This window comes from Eutrigla gurnardus, assembly GCF_963514095.1.
Source record: "Eutrigla gurnardus genome assembly, chromosome: 1".
In the NCBI taxonomy this organism is placed as follows: domain Eukaryota; kingdom Metazoa; phylum Chordata; class Actinopteri; order Perciformes; family Triglidae; genus Eutrigla; species Eutrigla gurnardus.
This window is the reverse complement of record NC_139915.1, coordinates 10,114,436-10,126,451: the sequence shown is the minus strand read 5'-3', so window position 1 is coordinate 10,126,451 and position 12,016 is coordinate 10,114,436. Positions and strand designations below refer to the sequence as shown.

At 39.2% G+C, this 12,016-nt stretch overlaps 2 protein-coding genes across 5 annotated transcripts in view; both read right to left on the bottom strand.

The window, feature by feature from the left end:
• Positions 1–1,298: 1,298 nt before the first annotated feature.
• Positions 1,299–5,952, bottom strand: arl6 (ARF like GTPase 6). 4 transcript variants are annotated; one of them, XM_084007819.1, is made up of 9 exons: positions 5,803–5,952; positions 4,834–5,084; positions 4,295–4,356; positions 4,134–4,202; positions 3,955–4,049; positions 3,683–3,812; positions 3,522–3,577; positions 3,099–3,129; positions 1,299–2,835 (listed from the first exon to the last, which is right to left on the bottom strand). In XM_084007819.1, the coding sequence occupies exons 2-8, from the start codon at positions 4,951–4,953 to the stop codon at positions 3,113–3,115; spliced, it is 549 nt and encodes a 182-aa protein (XP_083863945.1). In that variant the 5' UTR covers positions 4,954–5,084; positions 5,803–5,952; the 3' UTR covers positions 1,299–2,835; positions 3,099–3,112. The 4 variants fall into 4 exon arrangements, with proteins under 4 accessions (XP_083863945.1, XP_083863944.1, XP_083863942.1 ...); XM_084007818.1 differs by lacking the exon at positions 3,099–3,129 and having other exon boundaries at positions 4,834–4,982; XM_084007816.1 differs by lacking the exon at positions 3,099–3,129 and having other exon boundaries at positions 5,803–5,951.
• A 656-nt stretch (positions 5,953–6,608) lies between these two features.
• LOC311012293 (ephrin type-A receptor 6-like) overlaps positions 6,609–12,016 on the bottom strand; it is a 48,226-nt gene continuing 42,818 nt past the window's right edge. Inside the window, 8 exon segments of the mRNA XM_084007687.1 lie at positions 6,609–7,397; positions 7,734–7,883; positions 8,217–8,410; positions 8,500–8,649; positions 8,740–8,949; positions 9,051–9,168; positions 9,170–9,401; positions 10,069–10,194. Coding sequence (XP_083863813.1) covers positions 7,283–7,397; positions 7,734–7,883; positions 8,217–8,410; positions 8,500–8,649; positions 8,740–8,949; positions 9,051–9,168; positions 9,170–9,401; positions 10,069–10,194 — 1,295 coding nt within the window. The 3' untranslated portion in view covers positions 6,609–7,282.

Below are 12,016 nucleotides of genomic sequence, written 5' to 3'. Positions count from 1 at the left end.
GGACGCACACAGCGCCTTCAGTTTCAGCACCATGGACAGCGGCCACGTGTCCCGGGTTTATATTGCTAGAAGACGTTTGGATTAGTCTGGATTGTGCCAAATGGTGTGACTGCATCTACTCGTCATCATTTCCACCGGTGTGCATTTTTATTTCTATGTGCTGTCCATCTCTGGTGTTCACATTTCCGCCCAGATGAAGATGAGGTTGAAACCGGTCTAATAAATCTGCTCAGCTAAATAAAGGCTTTGGATCAACGGCTTCACTTGCTGGGCCTGAGGATTTCTCTTCTAATAATGTGTCTTGTTCATTTCTGGAATAATAATGAACAAGTTATTTAGTTCTGCTTGAACAATATATTGTTTCGTGATTATGATTCCCACTGAAATCTTTCATCAATATACCAAAAAATAAAGACAATTCGAAAGCCTGAGTAAATGGAATGCTGTTGATTTGTTTTGACTGAAGTGATTCTGTGTGATACTGATGCCAAAACCTAAATATCAGGAAGAGAGCAGGAATGGTTTCTTACAGCACGTTTGACAGATGGCAGACACATGACTTTGACACTCTGTGTTTGTGGCCTGACGATAATAACTACATGTACACGTCAACATATAGATACAAACAACATACAATATAACAACTATTAACAACCGTATTGCAAAGCATAATAACAGAAATCCTTGATTACTGGCATCTATGAATGTTTATCTTTAACCAAATTAATTCTTCAGGGCTCAGGGACTCGAGGTTTAATGAGCAGCTGTTGCTGGCAGCGCTCAATTTGTTTGTGTGAGATTTAGGAGCGACGTCGAGAAAGAAACAGAAAATAACACATAAGCCACCGCAGCGGCATTATCTCCCAAACAACATTCATTTTCCCACATCATTTATTCTTTGAAAATTAACACATACAATGGAATAAACAAAACACCCACAGCTCATTTGATAATAATCTGCAACTTCTCAGATGCTAACATTAGCTTGTGCTCAGAGGGTCTTTCTATTAAAATAGATGAAGCGTGACTTTGCAAGAACCCCTGTCCTTTTTTTGAAAGTAGGAATGAAGGTGTCTGAAGGAAATCTTGTAAATCATCATCTCTGAAATGTCTTACAGTTAGAAAGAGACAACATGATACAAAATTAACGTGGTGTCCTTTAAAACCACTATGATGATGAATTGGAATATGTTGGACCACAGTGTCGCCCAGTAGGAGTAGAAAAGGGGAAACTGTAGGCCGAAAGCCACACATCGATCTGTTTTCACTGGAAATGTCTCTTTGCAACAAGTAACAAGGAGACAAGGTTTTTGCAGTTTCTGATACTAAAAATAAGGTAAACAGATGAAAAAATGATGAACGTGATACCACACTGTATATAAAATATGACAATTACTTTATATATTTTATCAAACATTTTTTAGTTGTTACTTCTTGCGCAAAAACTAAACCAACAACAACACATTCTGAACGGTACAGAGATTGTTTTTAATGCAAGCTTTCAGTCAGACACTAAAGCAGAGGATCAAAGGCTTGCATTAGAAACTGTGCAGACTGAACAGATGATATTTATTTTCAGTTGTCGGCCTTTGAATCTCTGAAGTACCCAGTAAATTGTATGACGCAGTTTCTTTGATTAAATTCATATTCTTCTTTGAGAAATGAAATAAGGCAAAGATGAAAACACTGGTTGAAAAATAGCTTTGTAATGAGAATATTGATTTGTAAGCAAACTTATTAACTTGACATTCACTTTCTGAAAATAATTTTATCACTTGTTACAGCTAAGCTAAATAAACATGTACACTTAACCACAAGATACAATATTTACAACTGAATCTGCAGGGATAATATTTAATCTTCAATATGCAAAATATATTGTCACAGCTACTCAAAAAAGAGAAATGTTAATCGAACATGAGCAGAGCTGTGTGAAGTACCAGTAGCATTAAAGATATAATAACTCTTGTTTTTAATGCGACAGTGAGATGGCCAAATTTGCAAGTTTGAGAAACTGCTTCAAATACAAATAATAATCTAAAGAAGAGAAAAGAAGAAGAAAAAAAGAAAAGAATTGGAGCATTTGGCATATTTCGGTGGTGGAAACAATTTCGATAAGCCCATTACATACTGATCGCACCTACTTCACAATACCGTCCAACGATTTTTAGAATGACATCTGATGCATGGAGGCTTGAGACAGGCAGGGACTTACAGAGTCCCCTGCTCTCAAGCAGTGGCCATAACATTGCAGATCAGAACATTTTCTCACAATGTAAGTGTGCATCGGAAACAAATATGTGGTAATTATGTGGTAATTGTGAGCCAGTGGATGAAAAGCAAAATACCTCACTGGTACAATCGTCTGAATCAACCAACTGGGAAACATGTTGTTTCTTCAGGGAATCCTATACCATTTGTCGGAAAAGGGGACAGTTAAGGGGCTAAAACATATAAAAATAACACACCCAACGTCTTTTCTACCAGACATCCTGAGTATTCATGCTCCCTACACTGAAGACAGCACCAACGACCACAATAACTTATGTAAATGCAGCTATAGTTCATCATGGAAAAAGAAGAATTTGTCCAAAATGAATTTGTATGTTTGTCAGTGGCTTAGCTGATACCACAAGAGTCCAATCAGGTACTAATTCTTCTAATGAAACCACACTCAACCAATAAGCATCTAAACACCTCATTAAAAACAAGAGTATCCCATGGTACCTCTGAAAATATGCTCAACTCGTCTTTCGTAAAAAAGACTTCCACGGATGCAGCTGCTTGTGATGCGTCGATACTCATGCCCTCACATTCTCAGTGCTTTGATTTGATCTGGAAAAACGTGAAATGCAGTTGATCAGCAAAATACAGAACAAGTTATGTAAAAAACAATTAAGTATTTTTTCTTTTAGATTTCTATAGATATTGCAATATTATCATTAATTATTTTGGCCAAGATAACCATGTAGTAAATCCAATATTGTGAAAGTCCTAACTGTACTGAAAGGAAAGGAAAAAGTGAGGGAGTTTTTTTTTTTAAATAAATATATTCTTGCACAGCTACACAGGAAAACAATAAATCACACAACACTTACAGAACATCCAGTACTCACTGCCTAATTTGATCTATTGAAGGATTTGAATGAGAGCGTTGAACATAATTAAAAGAAAAGAAAATTATGTTGACATAGTGGAACAGACTACACATGCAGGTCGATACAAAGTAATGTGCAGTGTGTCTTTCAGTCACACACGGATATACATTAAGACAAACATATGATCCACTTTGATGTGGAGAAACAGGCATTTTCAAATTCTATACATTTGTAAGTCTATATTGCTTTAATTGAGGATGAAAAACAATCAGCAGTAATGGAAACATAAATTTATCCATGGATATTTCACAGTTATGAACACTAAAACTACACCATCCAACAGTAAACCAAAAGGTTAATTGATAAGTTTCGAGTAACATTAAATTTCAAACAGTAGAAATAAAAAATTAAATTAAATCATACCTTGTAACCAGTCGACTCCATCCGGTAAACCTTCTCCTTTCAGAGCGTCAGTGGCACTGAAACACATCAACCCATCGTATTAAAAAATACAAAACACATTAAACTGCTTTTTCACATCCTACCATACTAGTATGGAAATAAGCCCGCATGTTTGTTCATACCAGATGTGCCAGGGTTTATCTTTGATGTTCTCCAAACAGAGCAGCTGCGAGACCTTGACGGAAGACAGAGCATCCCTGACATCCATCTTGTTAGCAAAGAACAGAATGGGGATCCTCCGGTGTTTAATATCTGGAGTGAGAGAGGGATATATATGTATATATTAAACAGATTGTGCTTGTGAGTGTCAAAAAAAAAAACGTCTGCTTATTTTTCAAAATAACTGTCCTGTTATAGTGCATAGTTTAGACTGGATAAATGTACATAAGCATACCAGGATGGTTTAGTAATGTGTCCAGTTCTTCTTTGGCTACTACCATCCGCAATTTGTCGGCACTATCGATGACAAATATGATTGCCTGGCCTTCCCTGAGAAATACAAAGAGATCACAGGAATTAATATCTACAATTTATCAAACAGCCAATAGGATGTTTCTTTTGAAGCATACTCACTTATAGTAGTGCTCCCAAAGGTTTCTGTATCTGCCTTGACCAGACATGTCAAACACTGTGAAGGAAAGACTACAAGAAGAGTAAATAGAAGGGGGGGAAACAATTATATATCTGAATAGCTCCAACATAATATGAGTTGTTGCGTTTTGATGAACAGCTACCTGGAGGTCTTGAATTTCTCTATGCTGAAGCCAATAGTTGGAGCGATGTCTTGTGCCTGAGCCTGAAAGACAAACATGTCAGATATTCTTTACATGGAGATAATAAAGATGATAAAGGAGAGGCAGCTATATGGCATATGGATGTGCCTAACTCCTGTAATCACTGATTTGGCTGATATGTGAATACCACATCACTCACTTCTAACTTAGTCCTAAATAATTGCAATATCACTGCAAGCAAGGCAAGGCAAGGCAACTTTATTTGTATAGCACATTTCATACACAAGGCAGACTCAAAGTGCTTCACATCATAAAACAAAGTGAGAAGAAAAAAGAAAAGAAAAAATAGAAGAATTAAAAGAAAATAATAAAAAAAATTAAAAATGCATTACAGAAAGAAAATAGAATAAAAACATATTTGCAATAATTAAAAACAGTGCAGACATTAAAAGATTTAGCAGAAAGCTATGGTGAACATAACAGTTTTCAGTCTAGTTTTGAAAGTGGTCAGAGTTGGGGCAAGCAGTGGGTAGACTTACATTAGAGGGCTTTAGTTGGTTGATGATGGTGGTTTTTCCACTGTTGTCCAGACCCAGACACAGCACATTCACCTCCTTCTTCAACCCCAGCCATGATGCCAACTTGTCAAACAGCCCCATTGGCTAGCCTCTAACCATCGGCTGTTTGTCTGCTCTACGAGAAAAACACCGTAAATGTTCTAATAGTTAGATGGTGACAGCATCACTTGTACAGCTTGCAGGTCAGCTGTCTTCGTGGTTCACACCTTCACCTGAAACAGATGGCAGAGACAGCAATGCTATTTAATGACTTCTTGCTCTGGGTAAAATATATCTGCACTGACCTCATATTTTGAGGCAAACCTGGTCTGCAGTTATCAGTGTGCGGCTATTTGTTTTGTCCCTTCTTTTGCGTGACGACAAACTGTTTAACGTTGACTGACGTTTCCCCTAAGACCATTTAGCATGGAACATTAGCATAACACCCTCTCCAAACATGTCACGTACGCCAACGTTAACTTAAAGAGAACTTCGTGTTTATTAGCTACAGACGGGCTCAACTATCAAGACGTAGCATTATTACCTCGACGACTTTTATTCGCTAACTGTTAGCTTAAGCTACCGTGCTTAGAGGGCTCTTACCGGGTTCTAACGTAATTAACATTCGCTAACAGCTATTTAGTTAATCTCTTGTAGTAACTGTCGCTCGCTAGCCTTGGTTAGCGTTTAGCCGCTAGGTTAATTACTTTAGCTTGCTGGGTTTACATAGGAAGCAACTACAATTCCTCTGCAGCACTGTGTTTCGCCGGTTTTACAAGACAAACATAAGAGAAGAAACAGAAGCACGGATGAAGCTAACGCTACACATGTCTGAAAACTATATTAGTTAGCTTAACGTAATGCGTTAGTTATAGCTTACACGATAGCCGGTGACGATATCGCTAACATTAGCATGTATTATCCAAACAGTTTTTTAGAACTGGGTTTTACCTGTAATTTATCCTTGTGGTCTTTCTTCCAAGATGCACTCGACACTCCTTTAAGCTAGCTCATTAAATGACCAGGCTCTCACCAGTGTTCCATTCATGTCTCTGCTACTCTCTCATGCTATCCAGCCAGCAGAAGGAACACCGGGTTATTTACTCGGTGTTGCTGGGAGACCAGTGTGGTGACTCAAGTCTGCCTCCTGCAGGCCAAACAAGAGTGCACACCACATCATGTAAATATCAAAGGCTTGTGAGGTTAAAATTAAAAAACAATCGTGTTTGTGGAGTACAATGCAACTTTATCACACTGTGAATTTCCCCACTTTCATTTACAAATCTCCTCATTTTTAAGATTTTAGAGTTTATCCCCTGAAATTGCTTTTGTCATTTATCCACATGGACAATTATATAATATGTTTATAATTATATAACTTTTCTGAAATCTAAAAAACTAATTTTCAACTGTCTTTGGTCCTTTACGGTCTGTATGCCTTTCATGTATAATCAACCACAAGCACCCATTTGGCAAACTCACCTGACAATTCTTCATGTCCAGAAAACATGTTGGTCTCTTGAGTGACAATTAAGACGAGGCTACCATTGTGCATGCATGTGTTGAGAGAGTGCATCCATGGATACCTGTGTGTGTGTGTGTGTGTGTGTGTGAGTGTGTGTGTGTGTGTGCGCACGCGTGTATGTAAGTTCACTTGAATGAGCAATTGACAGCCTGCTTTGAAGCCTGGGATGGTTAAAGTCAGGCTATGGTTAAAGTCTGAGAGAAAACAAAGTATTAAAATAGGGTTGTTTATTAAGGAACAAACATACTGAATAAAACATACAACTTTCACAAGACTTTTTGTACAATACATACTGCATTATCATGAGGATTGAACGTACGTTTCTATAAAATCTTTAGACATTCAGCGGTCTTCAGTTCAAAAACATAATTGTATTCATCATTTTGTCAATCTTCATTTCCGGTGAATTGTTCCATTAACCGGCCGCAAAGGTTGTTCAAAATCATATACAGTACCATTCTTTACCATACCTATTATCCTTTGCACGTCTTCTCTGGTCATGAGGTAACTGACTTGAGATCATTTCATAGTCAATAGAAAGAATTGGATTGTCACTTGGAAAGAGAAGAGGTATTGATGGACACTTGAATAGACACTAGAGAAAAGAAGTCCTAAATTCAAGTGAATGCTAGTAGTTGCTGAGATAATAGAGAGACCCCATTTGGCCAACACTGACAGAGGTTGGTTGTTGTGGAGGCTGTATTCATAATGATCCATAAGATGATGAGTGTGTTTTAACTAGACCGCATGTGTGTCCAGCAGCAGGCCGCTCTGACGCGAGCAGTGTGTGGTACCTGCTACACCTTACAGTCTGGTGTTTTTCCAATTAGCTGAATGACGATGCCAAGGAAGTCTGGTTTGTTTCCGGCTCAGTGTGTACACACAGTCTGTTTTTGTGCCATGGACTCATACTTGAAAGCCATTCTGTTGGATGTGGTGAAGCTGCAGGCGGAGAGACTGTATGCTGCTTATGATTCTCCTCTGGTGGCCAATCAAACAGATCCCGATACGCCTTATGTCGCTGAAGGGGAGAGGAAGATTTACACTTTTTAATGAATAGTTTCATGGGAACGGAAGACCTACATAATGACAAGCATGCAATCAAGTTGTGTCACTTTAACCTGCAACAAGCAGGAAAATCTGATTAATTCTTCGAATAGAAGGACAAGATACTGTCATACTATCAGTTGTATACACATAGTAACACATACACACACTATACAGATCATTTCTTGCCAAAGCTTAATAGTGGAATCACAATTCCAATTTCACAATTTTCTGTTCCTTTGATGCTTGTTTGCTTTTAGTGTGCTTCGTGATATTGTACCTGCACTCTGTATAAATTGGCTTCACTCACTCTATACTCATGGTTGAAATGGAATCCAGTGTTGTGTATCCTGCTGCAAGGAAGTTGTTCTTGTACTGGCTCATTTTGATGGAGTCTAGCCAGTCGCCGATAGAGATGAAAAGAGGGTAGTCTGGCATGTCCTCTGGGGAGTCGGGGTAACTGAGAAAAAGAAAGTTATGGAATTATTACTAATCATTTCCCAAGTGCTAATCAGTATCCTGATTTAATTGTATTGTCATGCAGCTATGACTGATACAATCTATGAAAATATTCACCGTGAGGCTTACCCACAGTATGGAAAACATGTTTTAATTCTGTGCAAGAAGATTATCATTCCCTGCTGAGATCAAATGCAATGCAAGGTAGGAAAACAATAAGACCGTATGCTTAAATAGAGTTGAGAAGCTCACACAACTTATAGTTAGTGAGCTATAACATGCCAAACCACCGGTGTGGCCCTTTCGCCAAGTGTCTGTAAATATTGCTAGTTACCTCTGCACATCGTTCACCAGAGTGAGCAGACTACTTGGGTTAACTATGAGCTTGTCGAGGAAAGAGAGCAAGCTGTTGAAATGTGGGCGTAGGTTAGACTCCTTCTGCCAGCAGTGCAACATCAACTGGTGCAGCGTCACCGGACAGCCCATCGGTGCTGGTAGACGGTAGCCTTCTTCAATTGATAAAATGACCTGCAGGTGAACAGAAGTCAGTTAAACACAAATGCAAATTATAAATTCATGTTGCTTTAGTGGTTATGGAGTTTTAATCAGTAGCTTACATCTTGGTTGGACATCTCCCAGTAGGGCCTCTCACCATAGGACATCACTTCCCACATGACAATGCCGTAGCTCCATATATCACTAACTGTTGAAAACTTTCCATAAGCAATGGCCTCTGGTGCCGTCCAGCGTATTGGAATCTTTCCTCCCTGACACAATAATAATAATAATGCAGAATAAGCCACTGTAATTACTGTCAGATGTTAATATCCTGCAGTAACTGTTAGATCCACACTCACTGTAGCAGTGTAGGCTGCTTCAGTGTCATCTTCAAGGACTCTCGACATGCCAAAATCAGACACCTTACACACCAAGTTCTCATCCACCAAGATGTTGCGAGCGGCGAGGTCTCGGTGAATGTAACCCATATCTGAAAGGAAGGTCATGCCCACTGCGATGCCCCGCAGCATGCCAACCAGCTGGAGCACTGTGAACTGGCCATCACGTGTCTGGAGTGGTTGTGAGACAGAGAGACAAGAGGACAAATATGATGTACGGAGGACAATATTTTCTCAGGAAACAGATCTGTGTATATATATATTCCTCTCACCCGGAGAAAAGAATCGAGCGCTCCATTTTCCATGTACTCAACGACTATCATTACTGGTCTGCCTGAGGAAAAGGTAAAAGACAGGATTGTGAAATGATGCTGGAGGACCTCATTTTTTTTTAGCTATGTAACCCCCCCAGAGACAGACACACATAGAGAGCTTACTCCTCGTGACCACTCCCTCCAGCCTGATAATGTTGGCGTTGTCAAACTGTCCCATGATTGAAGCTTCCCGCAAAAAGTCTCTCCTCTGCTGCTCCATATAGCCACCTTTAAGTGTCTTGATTGCCACAGCGATGTCCATCCTTCCAGGTATGCGCAACCGACCGCTACAGACTTCTCCAAATTCACCTGTCAGAACAATACAATGCAATCATTGTTATATATCTTAAGACTTGCTCCATATTGTGTAACATTTACTGCTGCTCAATGGAATAACGAAAACAATACATATATTCAGGAATGGCTGTTTTGTTCTGTAAATGTATGTTTTAGCTTTCAAGAAATAAGCTCATTATACAGTAGGCCTTGTCATTAAGACGTCAGTACACACTGCCACCACCAGATGGAGCCCATGTTACAGAATCTAGACGAATGGGAGGCACCTTCATAATTACTTAAGGTTAAATAGCAGACACAATTTATTAGATTTAATGAGCCATTGAACATTCATAGTCAGCAGCACTGGCTTTGCTCCCCTAAAGTACAATACTACTCACTACTCTAAAATCAGCTTGCAAAGAGTGGCTATAAAACTTTTACATTCAAACTTTATGATCTTTAACATTTCATATAAAATAAAAAATTACTACTCAACATAAAATGTGATCACTCTTCTATCACAGGTTGTTAACGACGGACTTTGGGACATTTTTACAATGTGCCTGTGTAACCTAAAATACGGATTTAGGAAATACCCAGATAAAGATGGCACACACTAAATGACCTCTTCTATCTGGTTACCAGTCATGCATTACACAAATGTATGTATTTAATTTACTGTGTGCATCTGCTTTACCTGCACCAATCACCCTCTCAATGCATATGTATGCGGGGTCTATCTCTTTGGCAAATTCCTCCACAGCCTGAGTGGGGTCTTCATAGGTGTCTGGATCCACATAGGTCTTTATCCCAGAGAACGGGACTGAACGAGAAACACACGCACACACACACACACACACACACACACACACACACACACACACACACACACACACACACACACACACACACACACAAACACAAACACACACACAGGAAGATGCAGATCAGATTATTTGTGCATCCCTTTGTGCACAACATCAGCATCACCTGTGCAGCATTATACAATCAAGTATTATAGAGGCAGTTTGGAACAAGCGGTTCCCTCACCAAATTATAAAGTGCTTTTGTTAAAGTGGCAATCTTGAGGATTTTCATTTAATTAAATGTCTGTTCAGTCACAATCTCTAAATGCGGTAACAAAATGTTTTTCTCCATTGTATGCACACAAAAATTCACAATTCTGAAAACTTGAAGCTCATTTATCCATAAAAGACTCCAACGTGCTAAACTCTAAACACAACTTGTGCCACTGTTTTCATTGAAATAGAAATACTAAATGAACTAGGACTGTAATCTTAAGGATTGCCACAACCGTGTTTGATTTAGGAAATTACAGTGTTACATTTTACTCTACAACATGTATTACACCCTAACCCATTATCTTACCCATTTGTTTTTGTTGTGTATTTCGGAAACCGCAGTGTTCTAATTTTCTGTATGTATTCAAAATGCAGAATAAATCTTTCATTCAAACATTTTGCCTGCAGAAACACATCCTCTTTAGACGACAGCGCGGCAGTAATGCATTGTAATGTAATGTATTTTTTAAGAAGTTGACTTGATTGACCGTAATTAACATTGTATTTGCTTCTATTATATTGTTAAGTATTTCTGTTATTTCTGTCATGGGATGGAGAAAAAAAAAGGCAAAATAGAGCTCAGAAAATGCTCCAGAGCAGCATATTTACATTGCAGGCAGCCGGGCTTCAGTATCCTCCACACTGGCTGAGGCTGGGGATATTGCTGCAGTGAGCACTGTGCATCCTGACTGGCACAAATGATGACTTGAAGCAGCCCCTGGTACACCTCCAGCAGATGAGCTGGGGACTAAATGTACTTTATAGCTCTGTCAGCTCATATTGTAGATGGTTGCAGGCCTCGTCAGAGATGGATTCCAGTTTGGAGTCTACTCTACTTCTGTCTCCTGGGTGTCTCAGCTTAGCTCCATAATAGAACAAGCCTTTTCTTACAGTTTGTTGAGGCTGCTGGCATCCCCAGCCTAGTTGGCGCCTGGACAGCACACAAGTAAGTAAGTAACAGACAACAAGAAAAGACTGTGTGCTCCAAGGATTGTAACCATTCACATTATTTTCAGATTTAAAAAAGAGCCTCATGAATGCATATTCGTATTGACAAGGCTGTTAATATTCTTCACCCTGTGCTGGCGTTAAAACTAGATGCAAATATGCCCAATTAAGAAAATGTATGACGAGATAACTGCAGCGAAAGCCTATCCAACTTTCTAGACACTGGAGGAAAAGGCCACACACAAACACAAGTGCTGCACAAATACAGACAGGCCACATGGGCATTTCCTTGGACACATGTGTTTGTGTGTGAAGGTTCATGTTTTTCTTGGTTCAATTACAAATCCCCAAAATCAGGCCTACAGATGATAGAATGGTTGGGTTTGTCTCAGGGGCCACGAGGATGTCCTTGCAGGTGTCAGATCGAATTCTAAAGAGCCTTCATTGGACCGTCTTGGTGAAACACAGGACACCACTTTGTTCCCCAAGAATGATACATCTCCCCTGTGGTGCCAATCAATAACTCTGCTTTTATCTGCAATTGTAGAGCCACACTTGGTTCAAGCCTGTAATTCTAAAACAGAGCAGCAGTCACACCATTTTGTCAAAGTCCAA

Bases quoted from the DNA above. Each gene is read 5' to 3' on its own strand.
- arl6 (XM_084007818.1), bottom strand. From the start codon at position 4,953: ATGGGGCTGTTTGACAAGTTGGCATCATGGCTGGGGTTGAAGAAGGAG. The intron at 4,203-4,294 runs GTAGCTGTTCAT...CTCTTCTTGTAG, and splicing joins GAGAAATTCAAGACCTCCAG to TCTTTCCTTCACAGTGTTTG. The intron at 3,813-3,954 runs GTATGCTTATGT...CTCTCACTCCAG, and splicing joins CACATTACTAAACCATCCTG to ATATTAAACACCGGAGGATC.